At 38.2% G+C, this 26,176-nt stretch overlaps 1 protein-coding gene across 6 annotated transcripts in view; it reads left to right on the top strand.

The window, feature by feature from the left end:
• Window positions 1–26,176, top strand: part of HELZ (helicase with zinc finger) — a 160,964-nt gene that overhangs the window by 79,622 nt on the left and 55,166 nt on the right. For all 6 annotated transcript variants that reach the window (XM_079131559.1, XM_079131563.1, XM_079131562.1 and 3 more), the window contains 6 exons: window positions 1,454–1,632; window positions 12,490–12,608; window positions 14,188–14,333; window positions 15,645–15,792; window positions 22,767–22,950; window positions 24,858–25,086. In XM_079131559.1, the coding sequence (XP_078987685.1) occupies window positions 1,454–1,632; window positions 12,490–12,608; window positions 14,188–14,333; window positions 15,645–15,792; window positions 22,767–22,950; window positions 24,858–25,086 (1,005 nt within the window). The remainder of the gene's footprint in view (window positions 1–1,453; window positions 1,633–12,489; window positions 12,609–14,187; window positions 14,334–15,644; window positions 15,793–22,766; window positions 22,951–24,857; window positions 25,087–26,176) is intronic.

Genomic DNA, 26,176 nt, shown 5'->3' with positions numbered 1-26,176 from the left:
TTTGAATTATAAATCCTCCTGCCTCAGCCTCCTGAGCTGCTGGGATTATAGGTGTACTGCAGTGCCCAACTTTTTCTCTTAAATTTTATCTCTAATTCATTAGAAAATCCTATTGGCATGACTTTTTTTTTTTTTTTTTTTTGGAGGTACTATGTATTGAATCGATGGCCACACAGTACTCAGCAAGCATTCTACCACTGAGCTACATCTCCAGCCCCTGTTGGCATTATTCTTACAACATTTAATGAATGTGACCATTTTCACATCTCCATTGTTACCATCTTAGTCCAAGCCACCATCTTCTCTTATTCAGGTCTTTCAATAACCTCCTAACTGATCTCACTGCCCTTATCTCCGTCCCACCCAGAGGCGTGTTGTTGTTAAATTGTACTGGCTTGTGAGAGCCAATCATGTGCATATCTTCACATGTTCATGTTCAGTGACATATACTAGTAACTTGAAAACTGGCCGTGGTAATAGTTTTTACACCAAGGAAATCAGCAAGCACTACAAATCAGTCCCTCCTCCCCAACTGGTTGTTAAACATTTACCAGCATACCATTGTCTAATTCTCTCCCCCAACATATTCTGACCAGAGAAATTGAGTGGTCCTGTATAAGTCATATTGTATGATTGTCTTGTCAAATTCCGATGGCTTTTTTCATTAAACTCAGGGTAAATCTAGAGCCTTTATGATTATTCTCAGGCCCTGTGTGGTCTGTTTCCATAGTATAGCATAGTAGATGCCCCATTTTTGTTATGTTGGAGGAGTGAGAGATGGATGGGTGGATGGATGGATGAGTCATTTCTGTAGCATCTTGGTGCTCTGTAACTTGAAGCTATGAATATTTTTCTGTTGCAATTAATGGAAGAGATGCACTTTCTTAAAGTTTATACTCTTTAATACTTCTGATTGTTCAGAATTTAAATTTGTTTTTAACTGTCCAGAATCTCAGAGGTCTATTTAGATATAGGTATAAGAAGTTTTCTAAGGTAAAATGCAAATAACTGGAATTTGTGTTATAAGTATGAAGTTTCATACTTTTTATTAGCATGAATAACTAAAATGTGAGTTCAGTATTTTTTGTAAGAATATTTTAGAAAAGTAATTCCATAGAACAGTTTTGAAATTAATTAAAAACCCATAATGTGTGTAAATCTTGTGCACCATTCTGTTGAAAGAGTAATCTGAACCCTTAAAAATTATTAGATATTTATTTTGTGGTAGCACTTATGCTTTCTATTTAAATCTTTTTTTTTTTTTTTTTTCTTGTCTGGGAGAAGTCACAGTGGATATAGTGGCAGTTTTATGTTAAATTCTAATAGTGTTAATTAGTAATTATGAAGTTTGTTAATTTCTAGAAATTGGAAAATAACAGTGTCAATATTTTAATAATCAGATACTGTTAAGATATTGATAAATGTATATCAGAAATATTATCTTTTTTTATAGGGTTTATTTCCGAAATCGCTGGGTAAAGACTGTCCACCCAGTTGTGCATCAGTACTGTTTGATCTCAAGCGCACATTCCACCTTTCAGATGCCACAGAAAGAAGATATTCTCAAACATCGAGTGGTGGTGGTTACATTGAATACTTCCCAGTACCTCTGTCAGTTGGACCTTGAACCTGGTATGCTGACTCCCGCCTCCATGTAGAGTGTCTCCCAGGGTCAGGGCTTGTGTATTCAGTCTAAGTCAGAGGCTGCCAGTCTGTAGCCCTGGACCAAATCTGCCTACTCCCTGTGTTTGCTCGTGAAGTTTTACTAGACGGGACATAGCTGCCTGTGTCCATTTCGTTGCCTGATTCTTTTCCGTAAATTCTTTTGTGCTGCAACACCTGAGTTCAGTAGTTGCAGCAAAGACTGTGGCCCACAAACCCTAAAATAATGTGTGCCCCTGTACTGAAAAAACTATCCAAACCCTAGACATTTTCATGTTATTCCATTGGTCAGGTGTGATTTATATATAACACATGAGGAATTCAAATTTGGATGGTGTTGGTGGTTTTTTTAAAAATAATTTTCTCAAGTTTCTGTCTAGATTTGCTTTTACATTATTCAGTGTAGAGACAGCAAGCATTATAGGATTTTTTATGACATACTATTACATTTACATATTGGAACTATGTAAAATCAAATCTAATATTACTCAAGTCCAGATAGAAGATAACAGCTTGTTCTGATAGTATGGTGGAACTTAAAAATCAAAAAGAAGTATCACTTCAGATGCTTTAGAAGGATACTCATTTATTACTGTCATAATTGTTGACATTGCTCAAAATTTTTTACCTTCTCCTTTTGGAATTGCTTTCAGAGCCAGCGACAAATTCTTTTGAACATCCAAGTCCCTGGAAGGAAGAGACTGTTCTCTTCACCTTGTACTCCTGGCATCTAGCCCAGAATAGAGATACCTGGAAGCCCTGATAAATGTCTGTTTATCTTAAATGAAATGGTGGCCAACCTTTTTTTTAAGAAAAATTTATTGAGTGTAGATTTAATTTTAGAAAAGCTTAAATCTTTCCAAGACATGTATTATGAATAAGATAGATGATTAAACTGGGCAATACCATTAGGGAGGAAAAAAACCAGATGTGCCTCTCATGTAATGAGACTTATTTTTTTGTACATGCAGCTCATAGCTGGCTGGTGAGGGCGGTTACAAAAGCAGAGGTTCAAAATGTTTGAACAGTGGCAGTATCATTGGAATGAGTTATATTTCGTCCCAAGTGACTTCTTTGACTGGAACAACACTTACTTGAAATATAAATTTTGGTATGTTTATTTAACAATCAGTCTCATTACTTTATGATCATACGCCCCATATTTGCTACATAGATAAAAAAACCTAAGCCTACTAAACAGTATTTTTTTGTGAGAAAGAGTGAAGAATGACTTTGGAGAACTAGAGTACAGGATCATCTCTGTTGAAAGTTGACTGGGACCTTTGTTCTGGATAGTAATGCTTCATTTCATTCAGTTCTCATATTGACCCTTTTGAGGGTGATTCTATAGATGAGAAAATAAGTCTTAAATTAAGTCAGTTTGATCAAGTTACTTTTTCTAGCTTAATCAGTTGTGAACATTTTCATGATTTATCCAATTCCTTATGGAAGTGTAGCTCTATTAAGTTGTTATGTAATGAAAATTAATTTTTCCACTAGTTTTCCCAGTTTGATCCCATGTTTTGTAGTTGTTTTTCTTGATCCTTTAAAATAAAAGCATGAATTCTCAACAGAAAGAAGAATGCATGTGGCTATGTCATGCTTCGGCCACTGTTGATAAATAGATTTACAGTTATAGATAACTTGTGGTGTCACTTATAGCCATTTGTTTGAATGGGTGATGATAACGGTTATTACTGCCAACCAGTAAAATTTAGGAAGTTCTTACCTAAAAACAGGTTGCTTTAGAAAATTATATAAACCAATTGTTTGGAATTCTTTTTTTTTTTTTTTTTTTTTTTTTTATTGTAAACAAATGGGATACATGTTGTTTCTCTGTTTGTACATGGCGTAAAGGCATACCATTTGTGTAATCATAAATTTACATAGAGCAATGTTGTTTGATTCATTCTGTTATTTTTTTCCCTTCCCCCCACCCCTCCCACCCCTCTTTACCCTCTATACAGTAGTTCCTTCCTCTATACTTGCCCCCCTCCCTAACCCTAACTCTAACCCTTCCCTCCCCCCCATTATGTGTCAACCTCCACTTATTAGCGATATCATTCGTCCTTTGGCTTTTTGAGATTGGCTTATCTCACTTAGCATGATATTCTCCAATTTCATCCATTTGCCTGCAAATGGCATAATTTTATCATTCTTTATGGCTGAGTAATATTCCATAGTATATATATACCACAGTTTCTTTATCCACTCATCAATTGAAGGGCATCTAGGTTGGTTCCACAGTCTGGCTATTGTGAATTGAGCAGCTATGAACATTGATGTGGCTGTATTTCTGTAGTATGCAGATTTTAAGTCCTTTGGGTATAGGCCAAGGAGTGGGATAGCTGGGTCAAATGGTGGTTCCATTCCAAGTTTTCTAAGGAATCTCCACACTGCTTTCCATAGCGGCTGCACTAATTTGCAGCCCCACCAGCAGTGTATGAGTGTACCTTTCTCCCCACATCCTCGCCAACACCTGTTGTTGCTCGTATTCTTGATAATCGCCATTCTAATTGGGGTGAGATGGAACCTTAGGGTGGTTTTGATTTGCATTTCTCTTATTACTAGAGATGTTGAACATTTTTCCATATGTTTGTTGATTGCTTGTAGATCTTCTTCTGTGAAGTGTCTATTCATTTCCTTAGCCCATTTGTTGACTGGACTGTTTGAATTCTTGGAGTAGAGTTTTTTGAGTTCTTTATAGATTCTGGAGATTAGTGCTCTATCTGAAGTATGATTGGCAAAGATATTCTCCCACTCTGTAGGCTCTTTCTTCGCATTGCTGATAGTTTCCTTTGCTGAGAGAAAGCTTTTTAGTTTGAATCTATCCCAGTGGTTGATTCTAGCTTTTATTTCTTGTGCTATGGGAGTCCTGTTAAGGAAGTCTGGTCCTAGACCAACAAGGTGAAGATTTGGACCTACTTTTTCTTCTATAATCTGCAGGGTCTCTGGTCTGATTCCGAGGTCCTTAATCCATTTTGAGTTTAGTTTCGTGCATGGTGAGAGATATGGGTTTAGTTTCATTCTGTTGCATATGGATTTCCAATTCTCCCAGCACCATTTGTTGAAGAGGCTATCTTTTCTCCATTGCATATTTTTTGCCCCTTTGTCTAGTATGAGAAAATTGTATTTATTTGGGTTTGTGTCCGTGTCCTCTATTCTGTACCATTGATCTACCTTTCTATTTTGGTACCAATACCATGCCGTTTTTGTTACTATTGCTTTGTAGTAGAGTTGAAGATCTGGTATTGCAATACCCCCTGTTTCACTCTTCCTGCTAAGGATTGCTTTAGCTATTCTGGGTTTCTTATTCTTCCAGATGAATTTCATAATTGCCTGCTCTATTTCTGTAAGGTACGTCATTGGGATTTTAATTGGAATTGCATTGAATTTGTATAGCACTTTAGGTAGTATGGCCATTTTGACAATATTAATTCTTCCTATCCAAGAACATGGAAGATCTTTCCATCTTCTAAGGTGTTCTTTAATTTCTTTCTTTAGTGTTGTATAGTTCTCATTGTAGAGGTCTTTCACCTCTTTTGTGAGATTGATTCCCAAGTATTTTATTTTTTTCGAGGCTATTGTGAATGGGGTAGTTTTCCTAATTTCTCTTTCTGAAGATTCATCACTTATGTATAAAAATGCGTTGGATTTATGGGCATTGATCTTGTAACCTGCTACTTTACTGAAATCACTTATGAGTTCTAAGAGTTTTCTGGTGGAATTTCCAGGTTCCTCTAAATATATAATCATGTCATCAGCGAACAGGGATAGTTTGAGTTCTTCTTTTCCAATTCGTATCCCTTTAATTTCTTTGGTTTGTCTAATTGCTCTGGCCAGAGTCTCAAGAACGATGTTGAATAGAAGTGGTGAAAGAGGGCATCCCTGCCTTGTTCCAGTTTTTAGGGGGAATGCTTTCAGCTTTTCACCATTTAGAATGATATTAGCCATGGGCTTAGCATAAATGGCCTTTACAATATTAAGGAATGTTCCCACTATCCCTATTTGTTCTAGTGTTTTGAGCATGAAGGGGTGCTGTATTTTATCAAATGCTTTTTCTGCGTCTATTGAAATAATCATGTGATTCTTGACTTTAAGTCTATTAATATGGTGAATTACGTTTATTGATTTCCTGATGTTGAACCAACCTTGCATCCCTGGGATGAAACCCACTTGATCATGGTGCACTATCTTTTTAATATGTTTTTGTATGCGATTTGCTAAAATTTTGTTGAGAATTTTTGCGTCGATGTTCATTAAGGATATTGGTCTGAAATTTTCTTTCCTTGATGAGTCTCTGTCTGGTTTAGGTATCAGTGTGATATTGGCTTCATAGAATGAGTTTGGGAGGGTTCCCTCCTCTTCTATTTTATGGAATACTTTGAGAAGTATTGGAATGAGCTCTTCCTTAAAGGTTTTGTAGAACTCGGCTGAGAACCCATCTGGTCCCGGACTTTTCTTTGTTGGTAGGCTTTTGATGACTTCTTCTATTTCAGTACTTGAAATTGGTCTATTTAAATTGTTTATGTCCTCCTCATTCAGTTTAGGCAATTCATATGTCTCTAGAAACCTGTTGATGTCTTCGAAATTTTCTATTTTGTTGGAGTATAGATTTTCAAAATAGCTTCTAATTATGTTTTGTATTTCCATCCTGTCTGTAGTGATATTTCCTTGTTCATTCCGAATTTTAGTGATTTGGGTTTTCTCTCGTCTTCTCTTTGTTAGTGTGGCTAAAGGTTTATCAATTTTGTTTATTTTTTCGAAGAACCAACTATTTATTTTGTCAATTTTTTGTATTGTTTCTTTTGTTTCAATTTCATTGATTTCAGCTCTGAGTTTAACAATTTCCTGTCTTCTACTACTTTTGGTGCTGTTCTGTTCTTCTTTTTCTAAGGCTTTGAGCTGTAGTGTTAGGTTGTTTATTTGTTGAGTTTTACTTCTTTTATTAAATGCGCTCCATGAAATAAATTTCCCTCTAAGTACTGCTTTCATAGTGTCCCAGAGGTTTTGATATGATGTTTCTTTGTTCTCATTTACCTCTAAGAATTTTTTAATTTCCTTCTTAATATCTTCTGTTATCCATTCATCATATAATAGCATATTGTTTAACCTCCAGATGTTGGAATAGTTTCTGTGTTTTACTCTTTCATTTATTTCTAACTTCAATCCATTATGATCTGATAGAATACATGCTAGTGTCTCTATCTTCTTGTATTTGCTAACATTAGCTTTGTGGCATAATATATGGTCTATTTTAGAGAAGGATCCATGTGCTGCTGAGAAGAAAGTGTATTCACTCTTGGTTGGATGGAATATTCTATAAATGTCCGTTAAGTCTAAATTATTGATTGTGTTGTTGAGATCTATGGTTTCTTTGCTCAATTTTTGTCTGGAAGATCTGTCCAGTGGTGAGAGCGGTGTGTTAAAATCACCTAGTATTATTGTGTTGTGGTCTATTTGGTTTCTGAAATTGAGAAGGATTTGTTTGACATACATAGATGAGCCACTGTTTGGGGCATAGATGTTTATGATTGTTATATCTTGCTGATTTATGCTTCCCTTAAGCAGTATGAAATAACCTTCTTTATCCCTTCTGACTAACTTTGGCTTGAAGTCCACATTATCGGAAATGAGGATGGATACTCCAGCTTTTTTGCTGAGTCCATGTGCATGGTATGTTTTTCCCCATCCTTTCACCTTTAATCTATGGGTATCTTTTTCTATGAGGTGAGTCTCTTGCAGGCAACATATTGTTGGATCTTTCTTTTTAATCCAGTCTGCCAATCTATGTCTTTTGATTGATGAATTCAGGCCATTAACGTTCAGGGTTATTATAGAGAAATGATTTGGTTTCCCGGTCATTTGGTTCATTTTTAAAATTTTGTTTATTTATTTGTTTGACACAACTTGTTTCCTCCTTTATTTGACAATTCCTTTAGGATAATTCCTCTCTTTGCTGATTTGCTTCTTTGTTTTTCATCTCTTCCTCATGGAATATTTTGTTGAGAATGTTCTGTAATGCTGGCTTTCTTTTTGTAAATTCTTTTAGCTTTTGTTTATCATGGAAGGATTTTATTTCATCGTCAAATTTGAAGGTAAGTTTTGCTGGGTATAAGATTCTTGGTTGGCATCCATTTTCTTTCAGGGCTTGAAAAATGTTGTTCCAGGACCTTCTAGCTTTTAGGGTCTGGATTGAAAAATCTGCTGATATGCGTATTGGTTTCCCCCTGAATGTAATTTGGTTCTTTTCTCTCACAGCCTTTAAAATTCTGTCTTTATTTTGTATGTTAGGTATTTTCATTATAATGTGCCTTGGTGTGGGTCTGTTGTAATTTTGTGTATTTGGAGTCCTGTAAGCCTCTTGAACTTGATTTTCCATTTCATTCTTCAGATTTGGGAAATTTTCTGATATTATTTCATTGAATAGGTTGTTCATTCCTTTGGCTTGTTTCTCTAGGCCTTCCTCAATCCCAATAATTCTTAAATTTGGCCTTTTCATGATATCCCATAGTTCTTGTAGATTCTGTTCATGATTTCTTACCATCTTCTCTGTTTGTTCAGCTTTGTTTTCAAGGTTAAATATTTTGTCTTCAATGTCTGAGGTTCTGTCTTCCAGGTGTTCTATCCTATTGGATATGCTTTCTATGGAGTTCTTAATTTGGTTTATTGTTTCCTTCATGTCAAGGATTTCTGTTTGGTTTTTTTTCAATATCTCTAACTCTTTATTGAAATGATCTTTTGCTTCCTGTATTTGCTCTTTTAACTGTCGATTGGTGCGATCAATCAATGCTTGCATTTGCTCTTTCATCTCATCATTCAATGCTTGCATTTGCTCTTTCATCTCCTCGTTTGCTTCTCTGATCATTTTAATTATGTACATTCTGAACTCCTTTTCTGTCATTTCTTCTGCCATGCTGTCATTGGGTTTTATTGATGTAACATCTAGATTTGTTTGCAGCATTTTCTTTCCTTGTTTTCTCATGTTGTTCAGATATCAGTGGACCGCTGAGATATTGCAGATTTCCTCTGTTGATTTACAATGACCCTGAAGATTTCTATATATATCCCCTCTTAGCCTTCAGTAGGCTGAAGTCTTGGAGGAGGTTGATAATGCGGTGCTCCACAAGGAAGCTGCCTCTCTAGGAGTGGTGGCCTTCAGGTGGGGTATATTCCCTGCTAGTGGGCAGAGGTGCCTCCACTTGTTGACCAATGGTCATCCAAAGGGGACCTAGGCTGTGGGCTGAGGCAAGGCCTGTTTGGGCCTGAGCCTCTGGTTTTACCGTCCTTGTGGGAAACCTCACCCAGCAGGGAAGACTCACCCGGTGGGGAGGTCTCGCTGGTCAGTTTCCTCCTAGAGGTTCCCCTCAATTTACATCTACTGCCTGGGCTGGGCTGCCTTCCTCTGCAAAGTTTCCAGGGGCCCGGCCCTACCTCCTGGGCCTGGGAGCCTCACCCTTCGCAGATGAATCTCCTTAGGCTGCCCCTCCTCAGAGAATTTGCCCATAGGCCTGGAACCTTCGCTCCGCCCTAAGCCTGTCTCTGTGCGGCTCTTCCACCCAGAAGCCTCCTAGATCCTGGGACCCTGTTCTGCACCTAATCGCCTGGCTGCGTGGCCCCTCCTCTGAGCAGCCACCTGTGGCCCCGAACAATCGCTCTGAGTCCCAGAGACCCGCCACAGGCCTCTTCCTCCAGACAGCTGCCCAGTATGCCGGTGCGGTCACTAGGAGTCCAAGAAACTCACTTCGTGCCTCCTCCTCCCACCAACCACCCGTAGCCCGGGGCAATCAATCACTCCGAGTCGAAGTGACCCTGCCCGTTCCTCCTCCTTCTCCAGATAACCCCCCGGGTGTTCAGGAGCAGTCCCTCTGAGTGGCTCTGAATCCACGTGACCCGCTGCACGGGTCCTCTGGGCCACCGCCCGGAGCTCTGGTGTGGTCCCTCAAGACCAAGCGTCCCACCACGCTTCTCCTCCAGGCAGCCCCCCTGTGTTCAGGAGCTGTCACTTTAAGACCAAATAACTCACCACTCGCCTTCTCCTCTGAGCAGCCGCCTGGAGCGCTAATGCAGTCACTGCGAGTCCAAAGGACCCGCCGCGCTCCTTCTCCTCCTTCTCCTACTCCTCCGGGCAGGCCCCGGGGTTCAGAAGTGGTCAGGGTCCAAACAGCTCGCCACGCAGCCCCTTCTCTGGCAACCGCCTGTAGTTCCCGTATAGTCGCCCGAATCCAAGCGGCTGCTCCTCTTCCTCCTCGTCCTCAGGGCAGGCCCCGGGGTTCAGAAGCGTCGTTCTGATTCCAAACAGCTCGCCGCGCGGCTTCTCCTCTGGCAACCGCCTGCAGCTCTGGCGCAGTCTCTCCGAATCCAAGTGGCCACGCTCCTCTCCTCCTCCTCAGGGCAGGCCCTGGTGTCCTGAGTCCACACAGTTCTCCCCGCCTCTCCTCCCCCGGGCAGCCGCCGGAGCCCCAGTGGCAGCTCCGAGTCCCAGCGCTGTGCCGACCGGCCTCCTCTATGGCGCTCCAGCGGGGGGGAGGGGCGTCTCGCCGGCAGTTCTACTTCACAAAGTTTCCTGCGTTCCGGGACCCCCGTCCCATCCGGGATGCCCCCCCAGGGGGTGAGAGTCACCCGGCTACTTTGAGTTGGTCCCAAGCGTCTCAATATCTCCTCTCTTGAATCCTGAGTTCTGGAGCAACACGTAATGCAGCCACCCTCTAGGCCGCCATCTTGAAAACCCTGTTTGGAATTCTTTAAGTTTATAGAAATAGGTTTTTTTAAACTAACTCCCAGAAGGCTGGTTAATCCATTATGCAACTGGCCTCTATAGATTGACCACTTTCCATTCTCTTGAGAAACTACTTTCTGTCTTTTGCTGTGTTTGTAAAAAGGAGAGCCCTTCCTATATAGTGAGTTGGTAGTGTGCTGGGGGGACTTCTTCATTCAATCAGCAAGGAGGGTTTTACCTCTTTTTTCCCCTCTTAGGGGCAAAGGAACATTTTCCTCCTTCCTGTGTACATAACCCGCTGCCCTAGTGTGAATGGCAACAGCAACCAAGATGCAGGATGCCTCCTACTGTAGGTGTTTTATCTGGAAAACATCAGATAATGTGTTTTTTTACAGTGTTGGTAACTGGGGATTGAACCCAGGGATGCTTTACCACTGAGCTGCATCCCCAGCCCTTTTTATCATTCATTCATTCATTCATTCATTCATTCATTCATTCAGTCAGTCAGTCAGTCAGTCTTTTGAGACAGGGTCTCAGTTGCTTAGGCACTTGCTAGGCTGCTGAGTCTGGCCTCAAACTTGGCAGTCTTCCTGTCTCAGCCTCCTGAGTTGCTGGGTTATAGACATGCCCCACTGCACCTGGTGATAGTATGTATTTTTAACATTTGTTCTCAGACCCTGTATTTCTAGAGTAGTGATTTGTTTTTAAACCAGGTTAAGGCCTTAGCCTAAAAAGTTACTTATACACACATACACACACACACACAAATGGAGAGAGAGAGAGAGAGAGAGAGTCATGCACCACATAATGAGGTTTCAGTCAACCATGGACTGTGTACATGATGGTGGTCCCATGAGAGTCTTTGTTAAGAGTTGTAAAATTCCATTGCCTGGTGACATCATAGCCATTGTAAAATTGAAGCATAACACATTACTCACATGTTTTTAGTGACGCTGGTGGAAGGAGACCTACTGTGCTGCCAATTTGTATAAAAGTGTAGCATATACAGTTATGAATTGTGCATAATACTTGGTAATGATAATAGACAACTGGGTTCCTGGTTTATATTATTAATATACTTCCTTTCTTGAGATGGGATCTTGCTGTGTTAAGTGGGCTGGGTTGAACTGCTGGGCTCAAGTGATTATCCTGCCTCAGTGTCCTAAGTAACTGGGACTATCGGCACTGTGCCCAGCTGCTGAAGTATACTTTTTATTGTTATTTTAACATGTATTCCTACCTCTACAAAAAGTTTACTCATCTATCTCATGTTTATTGCATCGATGATTGCATTATTTTCTCTTGTTTGATTTGATCTTGTTATTTTGTTCATCATAGACCTAGGAGCAAAGACTGTAACTAACACACACACACACACACACACACACACACACACACCCAAGTTGTCTAGATGTATAGCAGGCTGTACCATCTAGATTAATGTAAGTATACTCTGTGACATTCATACAATGACAGAATTGCCTCATGTTGCATTTCTTGAAACACATCCCTGTTATTAAACAATGCTGGACTCTATATGAACAGTATACCTAAATACTCAAATTAGTGAGTTTGCAAATAAGATTCTCATTGTTTGTAGTCCAAAGTTATAATGTTCTCCTTTATGTTAGATTTGAATATGATTTTCATAACTTTCTCCTTCATATTAGATTTGAGTGTTTTTCTTTAATGTCTATTATGTATGTTTAGGGTAAAATTACTTAAGAACTGCCATTTTATTTTTAGTGTTTTTGCAAATAAATAGTTGGAAGAACTTTGGGGCTGTCAGTTGTTTAGTTGCCCTTCTTTTGGTCAAAAGCCACCATCTTGTACTTTTAAAAATTCTTTTCTATATATACTGATTTCACAGTCTTTGAGCTACTAGCACTAGATGCAAGTGTTTACGTATACGTTACTGAGTCATTCTTTTTTAAACCCTTATTTTTTAAGTGATGATTGTAATTGATGATTTTCTAAATTGAGGATAGGTCTTAAAAGTATTCCCACTTCTAGATTAACAAGCTGAACTCCCTTCTTGGCAGAAAACAGTGATTTCTACCTCTGTTGTTGCCATAATATACCTTGCTGTGTTTGCTCTGTTTTTCCAGGGTTTTTTACGCACATTTTGCTAGATGAAGCTGCCCAGGCCATGGAGTGTGAAACCATTATGCCTCTAGCATTAGCAACTAAAAGTACCCGGATTGTTTTGGCTGGTGATCACATGCAGGTACTTTGCTTTTAGTCATCAAGCATATTGAAAGTAACTTTAAATTTATATTTTGGTGTTTAACATTCTGTTTTCTGGGGCTGGGGATATAGCTCAATTGGTAGCGTGCTTGCCTTGCAAGCACAAGGCCCTGGGCTCAAATCACCAGCACCACAAAAAAAAAAAAAAAAATTCTGTTTTCTGAAACACCCTATGAAATTGTGCCATGTGTTACAGATTAAGTACTTTTAAGTATTTTTATACTAATGGTGAAAAATTCTGATATCTCTGAAGAAAAATTACTACTCCACCACTTTTTTCTTCTTTGTTTAGACAGACAATTTGGAGTAAATGAGTCTTATCAATGTTGTTTTTATCTTAACATTTGTTAATTTGAAGCTCATTTCTTTATAGAAAGAATATTTGATTCTTATTTTTTTTCAGCATGATGTTGGGGATTGAACTTAGGCTAAGCAAAGTGCTCTACCTCTGAGCTATACCCCAGTTTCTTACTTTTCCTTATAGAATAGAATTTAAATTATCTACCTTATAATCCCCCAATTTCTGTCTCTCATTTGTTTTTGTGAAGGGTTAGTTTTTTTGTCATAAAAAACTAAGGACTTAATTAAAATTTGTAGTTGAAATATCAAAGAATAGGTCAGATTTTATGTATTTGAATACCTATTTTTATGTATTTGAATACTTATTTATGAGAAAGAAGCACAATTTTTCTATTAGGATGTCTATTTTTCAAAGTTGCCATTTCGAGTTCTTTCTCTTTTGCCACAGCTGATTCAGATTACACCTGTATAGTGTTAGAGCTGTCAGGAAGGAGGTTTTTATGAAGGAGCAAATTCTGTTTTTATTCCTTTGCCTAAAGTAGTTTAGTTTTGTTCTTTATCAATAAAAGGTATAGCCTAGAATTACTCCTTCTACTTTATGAGGCCAAGAGTGTTGTTTTGATTTAGATAGCATTGTGCTTACCTGTAATCCCAGCTACTCAGGAGACTGAGGAAGGAGGATTGAAAGTTTGAGCCCAGCTCAGGCAAACTACCTAACTCTATCTCAAAAATACAAAAACAGAAGGGCTGGGGATGTGGCTTAGTTTTAGAACCATTGCCTAGCATATGCAAGGTCCTGGGTTTAATCCCCAGTACCAGAAAAAGAAATGGAGGTTGTCTTGATAATAATTAAAAATAATTTTAGTCATAATCTGTATGTCCTACCAGCTCATTATTTGAAATAATCAGTTTTGGTAAGATGATTGATGTGACTCCCCCAATGCTGCTATGAGTTGCATTCCTAAAATTACTGAAGTAATCATCATTTATTATTTTATTGGAGAAGCTCTTTATTAACCAGTGTGTACAAACTCTAGGTTTGTGTTGCATACTGCAATGAAGAATTAGAAATTTTAGCCTAGTTCCTTATAATAATAAAAGGGTTCATAGAAATGAGTACAGATTTTGCATGTTACAGCACTTAGCATTTTGGGATTTAGTACATCAGAAGTTTTAGCACAGTGGTTATTTTATAAGCAGGTTAAAGAATGCTAATTGTATATTTAGTTAAATTTTCTCTGTATGTTTGTCTGTTACAGCTCAGTCCTTTTGTTTACAGCGAATTCGCCAGGGAAAGAAACCTTCATGTTTCATTACTTGATCGACTCTATGAGCATTACCCTGCAGAGTTTCCATGTAGGATCCTCCTGTGTGAGAACTACCGCTCCCATGAAGCTATCATCAAGTAGGTGTGAACTGCCCTCTCTGATTCACACTTTTTGCTGTCTCTTGTGGGGGGACTCAGATCAGCTTATTATAGGGACAGGTTATTCCCAGGAGATGAAATGGTGGTCCTACTGTTGTAAATTCTATTTAACTGTATATTTTTTTAAAATATCAAAAGTCAAAGTTGTGATCCCTCCTCCCTCCAAAGGCAGCTCTGGTAACTAAAACTTGAGGTTCTAGCTCTGATGTATATTTTTCTATGACTAAATATGTAATCTATGTGGAAAAACTGCGTGCTGTAATAAAGAAATATACTGACAAACCATATATAGTAGTTTGTTTATCTGTCTCTGACTCTGTTACAGAATCTATTTTTTTTTCTATTTTTTATTTTATTTTATTTTATATTTTTTTGGTACCAGGGATTGAACCCATGGGCGCACTACCTCTGAGCAACATCCCCAGCTCTTTTTTTTTTATTTTTTATTTTGAGATAGGGTCTCAGTAAGTTGCTTAGGGCCTTGCCAAGTTGTTGGGCTGGCCTTGAACTTGGGATCCTCCTGCCTAAGTCTCCCAAGTTGCTGGGATTACAGGTGTGCATCACCATGCCAGCCATGGCATACTATTTTACAGTAAACTTTTTAAATAAGTAGGAGCAGTACACCCTAGAATAATGATAAAAACATTATAAATACATAAACCAGTAAACTAGTCATATTATCATTATCAAGCATGATGTGCTGTACGTAATGTATGTGCTAGACTTTTTAAACAAATTTTTATGTATTTTTTTACAACTGGAAGTGCAAACAATAGGTTTGTTTATACCAGCATCACCACAAACATGGTACACAATTGCGTTCCAAAGCTGTGTTGGCTGCGATGGGAATTTTTCAGTTCCATTGTAATCTTGTGGGATTGCTGTGGAATATGGGCCCATCATTGACCCAAATCATTATGTGATGCATGATTGGATAGTTGTATGACTCACAGAGGGAGAAGTACCAATCAAGAAAATGTGCTGGTTAACAAATTTTCTCCTAGATCAAAGATCTCAACTAGTATTGGACAGTTATCATTTTTTCCTTTTCTCTCTATATTCTGGTAGACCTTACCCACATCAAACCATTGAACAATAGTACACCAGGAGCTTTCTCTGTTGTTTTTGCTGTGGTTTATATTTGAAGAACTTATCAGTATCCTAGGTATTCAGTGTTGATACTAAAATTAACCACTGCAGAAAGCAGTGTTTTTAGAATTGACTGATTTGTGTGTGTGTAGGGTGTGAAATTAATTTCGATGATTGATTACTTTTTTTCTTTCTCTGTAGTTATACCTCTGAGCTTTTCTATGAGGGTAAACTGATGGCCAGTGGAAAGCAACCAGCACACAAGGATTTCTACCCACTAACGTTTTTTACAGCCCGAGGGGAAGATGTGCAAGAAAAAAATAGCACAGCATTTTATAATAATGCAGAGGTACTTTAGTTCTTTTTGCAGATTAACCTTTCTTCATTTACATGATCTGGTTTTGTTGAGTATATAACATTTCGTTGATATTTTATTGTGCATTTGTTTCATTTATATCAAAGTAGTATGTAAAACTTACTCTGTCCTTATACACTGATTTCTTAAGATGAATCTCCTACTGGAAACAAACACTTTGGTTTACTTTTTGTCTTAGTGGTAAAACATAAAATACATGATTTCATATTTTTTGAGGTGGGGCATTAGGATTGAACTGAGGGGCACTTAACCACTGAGCCACGTCCCCAGCCCTTTTTTGCATTTTATTTAGAGATGGGGTCTCACTGAATTGCTTACCTTGCCATTGCTGAACTCAGGGTCCTCCTGTCTCAGCCTCCAGAGCCACTAGGATTACAGGCATGTGTCACTGCACCCTGCAATATAATTTCATTTTTTAAAAAGCCAGTGTTATTCTCATAAAATAGACTGACTAAACTTTGTAGTGCATACTCAAAGGAGTTATCACTTTTAATGAGTTTGACTTGAATAGGAGAATCTTGTGCTTGAAAGAGATCACACAGTTGCAGATAATGACGTTTCTGTCCCATCATGTGGTCCAATTTAATTCTCTTCTAGTAACTGGTTTTCAGAGAGAAAATTGGTAATATGAGGGGTCAGATCAGGCAGCAGACAAAAATAAAAACCTGGTGAAGTCTTTTGGAGCTAACAGGCCAGAAACCTTGTGGTTAAGGTTCTGACTGTCACAAGAGACTTAAGGAATCCTGAAGGAGGCAGGAATGGGTGGTTTTCATTAGGGGAATTCTGATGTCTACTACCTTTGGATCTCATGCTTTACTTGCTTTATTTACAAAGAAATGACTTTTATTATGTAATAGGAATCAATTTCCCTTTAAAAATTGATCAGAGATATAATTAGAAATCAATACAAGAATATCATCAGTACTTGTTTGATGAAATCATAACCCAAAACTAAGAAACTTGATATTTTCAGTTAGGAATTTGTAAATTTAAATTTACATTTAGGAAATGGTAAATTTACTAAAAGGTAAACTTTTTCTTTAAATATTTGTATTATTTAAAATAACTCTTGGGATCTCCTTTGTTGTTCTTGTATTTGCATTGGCCTAGAAATTAGCCATGGTGTGGGGGTTGGAGAGTGGCAAACAGCATAATCCCCAAGGCTCAGTGTTTGCTTTGACAATAGAGATCAGAGTTGAGCTTTGACTAACCTTGATCCTGAGCCTACCTGAGGCTGTCTCTTGGTTGGGGTTACTCATTTCTTCAAAGTGACTTGGTATGCTTTTCAGAAAACTTACTAGCTGTAGTTTTTTATTTAAAATTTTTAAAAAAAGTTTTTACAGACTGCATTTTGTTTCATTGTACACAAATGGGGTACAACTTTTCATTTCTATGGTTGTACACAATGTAGATTCACACCATTTGTGTAATCATACATGAATATAGGGTAATGATGTCTGTCTCAGTCCACTGTCTTTCCTTCCTAGCCGTAGTTTTGAAAATATTTTTTCATATTAAAAAACACAAAGACAACATTTATGTGACCTTTAAATATTAAATATGTAGCTTTAGAGAAATTTCAGTCCCATGAATTATGTGAATTACTGTGATCAGTGTAGATACATGTTGCTCCGGGAGCTTTCTTCAAGGGAAAAAAAAAAACTGATCCTGGTTCACTGCAGTGAAGACATTTTCAGTTTTTGAATACCAGTGTTGGCCTATTTGGGTATCAGTTTTGGCATACTGGGACATTTCTAGAAGCCTTTGACTTTTGTGTGGTACCAGTTGATTCCACAGAGCTATATCCCTCGTCCTTGGTCTTTTCTTAATGGTATGAAGTTTAAAGGTGAAACCCAGTTTTGTTTTGTGTATAGAGTAAGGAGAGCCAAGTGGCACCAAGTGGCAAGTTACATTGATAGGGGAAATGAGATCTCTTCTGTAAACATTCTGACTAAAATTTAGACAGTACTTGAGAACAGATTAAATCCCACTATTATGAAAGTAAGATAGTCTTACACAGACTTAACCATCACAATGAACTTAAAACAGATTGGAATTAAAAGCCAAATTAAAGAATCTAGAACTTCAGGAATACTCATGGTATTTTTGCTGTATGTAATTCTCCTTTGTTTAGGGAATTTTTTAAAGTTTTTTTAATCATGTACTTTATGCATCATCAGAACATGTATTTTTGTTTGTTTTTTTGATACTACAGATTGAACCCAGGGGCACTTGACAACTGAGCTGTACTCCCAGCCCTTTTCTTTTTTTATTTTGAGACAGAGTTTCTCTAGGTTGCCCAGGCTTGTCTCAAACTTACAGTCCTCCAGCCTTAGCCTCCCAAGTAGCTAGGTGCCACAGCACCTGGCAAGAGACATTTCTTGATTCTGAATTCACATCCCCCAAATAATGAAGGGTTCTCAGTTTAATATAGATTAATACTAAACACTAAGATATAATTCTTTTTTTATTTGTTCTAATTAGTTATTCATGACAGAATGCATTTATGCACTTTAACACATCATACATATATGGAGTATAGTTTCTCATTTTTCTTTTTGCACATGTTGTAGAATCACACTAGTTGTGCAGTCATATATGTCCATAGGGTAATAATGTCTGTTTCATTCTGTCCTGCCTATTCCCATATGTCCTCCCCTCCCTTCACTCTCTCCTACCTAATCTAAGGTAACTCTGTTCTTCCAAACTGCTCCCCTTACTGTGAATTAGCATCTGCATATCAGAGAATACATTTGGCCTTTGTTTTTTTGGGGATTGGCTTATTTTGCTTAGTATATTTTCCAACTCCATCCATTCAATGGCAAATGCCATAATTTCATTCTTTAAAGCCCAGTAATATTCCACCATACACACACACACACACATTTTCTTTATCCATTCATCTGTTGAAGGGCACCTAGATTGGTTCCATAGTTTTAGCTATTGTGAGTTGCGCTACTGTAAACATTGATGTGGTGTATCACTATAGTATGCTGATTTTAAGTTCTTTGGGTATAAACTGAGGAGTGGGATAAACTAAATAATACAAACTATAACAAACTAAATAATACATTGTTATAATCATTATTGTGTATAACCTTACTTATTTGAAAATTTCCAAGAGAAGAAAGTGGGACTAGCATATATATAAGAATTTGCTGTATTAACCTTCTTATTTAATATTTCTGACTCTTCATTTCTGTGTGGATTTGAGTTATTGTTTGGTGCCATTTTTTACCCACCTCCTTTGTGTTTTTATTATCATACATATTACTTTTTCATATTTTGTAGCCTGATATGTTTTAGGCAGTTGCTCTTTAAATCAGTTAAGAAGAGAAAGGAGAGAAATATGTTTCTGTACTTTATCTTCTGATCACCCACATAATAACCTTTTCAGCTGTGCCCTGTGTGGATTTGACATTTGCTGGTGACACTTGCTTTTTGCCTGAAGAATTTCCTTTAGTATTTCTAGTATAGGGAGTCTTCTTGTAAGGAATTCTCAGGTTTTGTTTATTTAGGAATGTCTGTTTTGCCTCCATTTTTTTTTTTTTTGGTGGTGCTGGGAATCGCACCCACGGCCTTCTGCTTACAAGGGAAGCACTTTACCGACTGAGCTATCTCCCCAGCCCTTTGCCTTCATTTTTGAAAGTTTGCTGGATATGAGATCATTGGTTGAGTTAGTTCGTTCGTTCCTTCCTTCCTTCCTTCCTTCCTTCCTTCCTTCCTTCCTTCCTTCCTTCCTTCCTTCCTTCCTTCCTTCCTTCCTTCCTTCCTTCCTCCCTCCCTCCCTCCTTCCCTCCCTCCCTCTCTCTCTCTCTCTCTCTCTCTCTCTTTCTTTCTTTCTTTCTTTCACATTGAAATGTGTTCCCATTGCTTACTCGCCTCTGTTGATTATGATGTGAAGTCATGTGTTAATTGTATTAGAATTTTTTTGTGTTGTTTTTCTCTTGTTGTTTACAAAATTTAATTTTGTCTTTGACTTAACAACATTTTGACTGTGATGTGGCTGGGTGTGTATCTGGATGTGTTTATCCTACTTGAAGTTCATCAACATTGGATGCCTAGATCAGTGTTTTCATCAGATAAGAAATTTTTTTAGCCATCATTTCTTTGAACTCTCTTTTGTTTTTGGTGCTGAGGATTGAATCCAAGGGTGCTTTACCATTGAGCGACATTCCTTTACTAAGTTGCTGAGACTGGCCTTGACTTGGGGCTCTTCCTGCCTCAGCTTTCTGAATTGTTGGGATTATAGGTGTGTTCTCTGGATGCTATGAATGTTTTTATTTCTTTGCCCTCCTCTTCTGGTTTCCCATTTTATGTTTGTTGGTGAGCTCGATGGTGTCCCTTTGTTCATTTTTCATCACTGTTTTTGCTCATTGTTCTTTAGGTTGCATAATCTCTATCTTCCTATTTGCTGAGTTGTTCTGTCAGTTCAAATCTACTTTTGAATCTCCTGGCTCAGTTTTTCATTTCATTTATTTTACTTTTCAATTGCTTGGAGTATATATTGCTCCGCAGTGTGACCCAGTGAAGTTGAGTTTTGGCAGAGGCAGAGTTGCCAGTTTGTGAGGCTCACTTTTACCCTTTCCTTGGCAGAGATTATGGAGCAGTTGCTGGGGAAGGTTTGGAACTTGCTCTTTGCTTGCTATGCCACTGGCATCCACCCTAGTAACAGAATCTCTTTGAATGTATGTGTGCGCGCATTTGTGTGTGTGTGTGTGTGTGTGTGTGTGTGTGATCTACCCCGCCATCTAGCTGCTTCCACTGCCAGTGTGGACCTTCTGTAACCCAGACCAGAGAAGGTTGGGATCTGCAGATTTTCATAGGCTGCTGAATCTACACAGAATAGGACTTCTGGGAAGTAGGGGAAGATGGAAGCTATCATCTGGCTACCAAAAACGTTGGGTCAGCTCTCATCCAGTGCAGAGCTGTGCAGGAAAGGGGACTGCACTCTTCATCCAGTGTCCCACTTTGGGTTTCCCTGTGTAGCAGGAGACGGGGATCAATGAACAGGCACTGTCTACTTCAGCTGCTCAAAGTACACCTTCTGCAGTCTGCAGCAGTGTAAGATAGGAGCTGCCAGTGTTTACCAATTGCCAAAACCACGTGGCATAGCTCCTTTACCCTAGGGAGCTGGGGGAGATGGGAATTGCCTAGATGGATGTTACTTGCTGAGACAGTCCTGTGAGACAGAGCTGTGAGGGGTGGGTATAGCTCGTAACTTACTGAGTTCTATGGGTTTCATTGATTAAATGCTTTTCACTTTCCTGATGAACTCTTTGACCAATCTCCAGAGCCTTTATCTGTTCTGACCAGCTTCAAGGATACTTGCTTGGGAGAGAGGTTTCCCTAAGCTTCTCACACCACCATCTGAACTACGGTTTTATCTGTCAAGAATCTAAGGCTGTGAACAGAGGAATAAAGTTGAGAAGTGGTTATATGTTGCTTAGTGGTAGGAACTCTGTGGTGGGGGACACAGGAGAGGTGTCTCCCAAGTTTTATCTACCTGTGTCTAGTCACATGGGTAAAAACAGCTTCTTTCTTATTCCTTGCTGTAGTACACTTAACCCCACCCTTTCTTATTTCTTGTAGTGAAAACACCAACCAGTGTTTAGTTCAGTTTGTTATGCCCAAGAGTCCTTGGGCAGTCTGTATATTTGGTGCCCCTGCTGTTGTGTCATTATGGCAATAGGACAACTGTAGTCTTAACTCTTGTCATTCATTGAATTTGTGTCTGGAAACAGGAACTGTTTCCCAGCCAGTAATCCTCAAGGTCTTGAAAAGACAAAAACTGTCAAAATTTTCTAAGCATGTTTAACATTATAAATTCAAATAGATATTATTAATAAACAATGAATAAATTGTCTTAATACTTAAGCCAGGCAAGGTTACATGCACCTGTGGTCCCAACTACTAGGGAGCCTGTGGTGGCAGGGTTACTTGAGCTCATAAATTTGAGACCAGTCTGGGCAACACAGCAAGACTCCATCTCAAAAGTTGAAGTAGAATTTAAGAGACATGTTTTACAGTGTCTCTTTTTGCTATCTGCTTCTCAGGTCTTGCCTGACCCTGATTTTTGCTATATATGAATGTATATATAAATATACAATTGGGACTCTGTTTTCTAAATAGATTATAATTGCTTAGAAGGCAAGGAACATGTTTAATTAATCTTTGTATCCCCCACTATGCTGTACATTGAAGCTGTTTGATCAATTCATCAAGTTAAAAAGGTCAAATTATACTAAAAATCCTGTCTTAATCCAATAAGTAGGGTCCAAAATATTCAGTTGCATAAAAAGTGGTGTTATTTTTTTGCAAAGATAATGAAATGGTCTAGCTCAACTTGTACCACAAGAAGGTTATGAATTCTGAAAGTCTGTCTCTGATGGAAATTTGTCCCATTCCCAGCTGTGTTTGGTATCTGCTGATGGCTATTGGCTGGCCCACTTACTTATTCAGTCACGGAGTGGGCAGTGCTGTACCCTGCTTGTATTGCTGGGACTTAATGGTGCACTGATTATAGGAGTCTTCGAGTTGGCTGGTTTCATTGGCCTAATCTGGAGGGAGCAGACTGAGAATCACTGCTTATGTGAGGACTTGTTTCTCTAATTTCATATCCTTTTCCTGTTCTTCTCCCTTCACAGAAGTTTGAGCCTGTTCCCAGTTAAGCAGGGAGCCTAGGTGAAGGACTGGGGCCAATTACATTGTCTCCTGTTTTCATGTTTTCACTGGTTGCATTATTGTAGAATTTTACTGTTTGAAATGTGAATAAAAATTTATTTTTCTCACTTGGTTCACACCAGCAAAATGTAATTTCCATTTAGAGGTATTTTTTAAAATGACTTTTGCTAAAATGGGATCCTTTATAAACCTATTTCAGTTACTGTATTCTTTTTTCGAGCACTGGTGATAACTTTAATATGTATGTATGTGTGTGTTTAAAGGTATTTGAAGTGGTAGAACGTGTAGAAGAGTTAAGAAGAAAGTGGCCAGTAGCGTGGGGAAAGTTGGATGATGGCAGTATTGGTGTGGTGACTCCATATGCTGATCAGGTGTTCAGGATACGTGCTGAACTTCGAAAAAAGAGATTATCTGATGTTAATGTGGAAAGAGTGCTAAATGTTCAAGGTAAGTATTAATTGAATAAAGTAAGTTATTTAAATACTTAAGGCCTAAAGTGTATTCACATTTGATTTTTAAATATATGTTTTTTAGTTGTAGATGGACACAGTACCTTTATTTTATTTATTTATTTTTATGTGTGTTGAGGATCGAACTTAGTGCCTCACTTGTGCTAGGTGCTAGGCAAGTGCTCTACCACTGAACTACAACCCCAAACCCTCACATTTGATTTTTAATTCTTATAAATGATATTAGATCTTTGGATCAGCAATGATGTATTCACTTCATACCAAGTTATTTAATGCCAAAATTTTGCAATTAAAGCCTGTTTATGTGTTTATTATATTTTTATATACAAACAAAGAAGTATTAACAAGTAGACTTTTTCTGTGACCACCACTCATTGTATAATACCGCATAATATCTGTTTGCTCTAGTTACCATACTCAAACAGCACATGTTGCTGTTGTAGTGTAAGGACTAATTTCCTTATAAAGATTTTATTTGTAGATTCCCTAAGTGAATAATTAGCAGTAATTCTTTTAAATTGTGTTAATGTACTGAATTGCTATAAAATTTGTGCTTTTAAATATATGAGGCAACACTATGATGTGAGCCCTTAAAAAGCTCAGTGCAGATTACAGCTGTCCAGATTACACTGAATGTGGGCATTTGGGGAGGAACACTAGTTGCAAACTATAAAGTTCCCAGAAGAGACCTAGGATAGTTAAGGTTCTAGAAACTACCATATTATGAGAGCCAGGAATGGTTGAAAGAACTGGGTTTGTTTGGCTTAGAGAAGAAAAGACTAAAGACTGATATGAAATTATTTTCAGATGTTTAGAGACTTGTTATAGAATGAGGTGATGCATAGGTTACTTTCAGAAGAACACAAGAGAAAAAATTTACAGATCAGACTCTCTTAGGTCTCCTTGTGGAATCAACTGTCTGCTCTGTTGGCCAAAGGTTAGGTGGCCCTGGCCCTTCTGCAAGGTGGCTCCTTGTGTTGGGTGGGACCTCGACCCAGGTAGTCTCAAGGGTAGGTTCCAGCAATAACATTTAAATATTTCTTTTTACATGAATATTAAATAAAACTCACCACTTGAACCCTGTGTGTACACTTCCATGACTTGCAGTGCATTCACACTGTTGCACAGCTGTCACCAGGCCCATCCCCAGAACTTCCTTTATCTTCCCAAGCTAAAACGTGGTACCTACAACACAGTAACTCCCCACTCCTCCTTCCCCTACCTCCTGGCCACCACCATTCTTCTTTCTCTGTGAGTTTCACTGTTCTGGGTGCCTCGTCTAAGTGGAATCATATAGAACAGACTGAGTCACTTACATGAAATGCTTGGTATCAGAAGGGTTTCAGCTGTCAGAGCTTTTGGATTTGGGATTTTTGTTCAAACTGTATTTGTTCTTTTGTGACTGGCTTATTGCACTTGGCATACCTAGAACACAAGGTTCATCCATATTGTAGCTTGTGTCAGAGTTTCGTGCCTTTTTTAAGGCTGAATAATCCATTGTATGTACATATAACACACTTTGTTCATCCTTCCATCTGGATGAACAAAGTCCCTGGATACTTGGGTTGCTTCCACCTTTTGACTGTTGTAAATAACGCTGCTAAGAACATGGGTGTGCAAATACCTTTTCAAGACCTTGCTCAATTTTATATCCAGAATTGGAATTGCTGTATCAAATGGTAATTTTTTGAAGAACTGCCACACTGTTTTCTAAAATGGCTCCACCATTTTATATTCCCACTAGTAGTGCTAGGGGTTCCCTTTCTCCACATCCTCACCAACTTTTGTTAACTAGCACTTACATTTTTAAAAATGCAATGTTTTTATTTATATCAGTGATTTAGAATGACAATCTCAAGTCTTTTTAAAAATTTTTTTTTGTAGGAAAACAATTCAGAGTTTTGTTTCTTAGCACAGTACGTACGAGACATACTTGTAAGCATAAACAAACACCAATTAAAAAGAAAGAGCAACTTCTGGAAGATTCCACAGAGGACCTAGATTATGGTTTTTTATCTAACTACAAGCTTCTCAACACTGCCATCACAAGAGCGCAGTCCCTGGTTGCTGTGGTGGGAGATCCCATTGCTCTGTGTTCTATTGGAAGATGCAGGTAATCATGTGTTGCTGATTGAGACACTAAAGAGAGAAACGTGAAGTAATTTGTACCTCTGTGTATACATTTATGTTTATGACCTCTTGGCTAATTAAAATCAGGCTTATTGTTATAGAATATTTGATGAAAATGGAAAAGTATATTACTTTGGGTCTATTTACTGTATGCATAATTGTGTATTCATTAATTTAGTCATTATTTAGCAGATACTTTTGAGTGCCTTCTATGTTCCAAGCATTCTTCTAGCCAGTGGAGATATATCAGGGAACAAAAGCAGACAAAAATCTGTGCCCTTGTGGGGCTTATATTTTATTGGGGAGAGAAGAAGACTGACAATAAACTAAAAAAGAATATTGTATAGTATTATACTTGGTAAGTTTAATGGGAAAAAAAAAAAAAAAACCCCAGGACATTAAGGGGAATTAGGAGTGAATCCTGTGGGGCAGACTGGTTTGTGGTGTGTTCAGAGTAGGCCTTGCTGAGAAGCCAACTTTGGCAGTGAGGAAGAGCGAGCTGTAAGGTGTCCAGGGTGATGTGGTCCAGAAAGAGGAGCGGATAGTGCTAGGGGCCTGGGTGGTTTTGTGTATGTGTGTGCATCTTTGAGGGAGGGTGAATTTTGTATTGCCTGCTGTCCCTCCCCCTTCTATTGTTACTTTAGTTTCAATTTTTTTTTTTTTTTGTTTAGTTTCAATTTTTGATGAATTCCCCTTTGTAGTCATTTCTCTCAAGACTTTTCAATATAAGTAATTTTTGTATCTGGGAAATTCATAGGATCTTAAAATTAAGGGAGTTAGAAGTGGCCATTACTTGTCTCTAGATAGGATTAGTATTCATTATACTGTAGTTATAAGGAACATTTTCTACTAAAATGTGGTTTAAATATCAACCTAAACAAAAAAATTTTCTCTAACTATTCTTGGATTTCTACTAGTTGATAGGAATGTAAACTCTATGAGGCCAGTCCTATTCCATTTGTGCTTTGGAGTATTGAAAAATCTATGTTAACATTTTTTAAAGAGGCATTTGAACAGAAATTTGTAATATTCTTTTATGAAAAGGAAAGAAATAATGACATTCATCAGAGATT

Source organism: Sciurus vulgaris (assembly GCF_902686455.1).
Source record: "Sciurus vulgaris genome assembly, chromosome: 3".
Classification (NCBI taxonomy): domain Eukaryota; kingdom Metazoa; phylum Chordata; class Mammalia; order Rodentia; family Sciuridae; genus Sciurus; species Sciurus vulgaris.
This window is presented reverse-complemented; position numbering and strand designations above follow the sequence as displayed.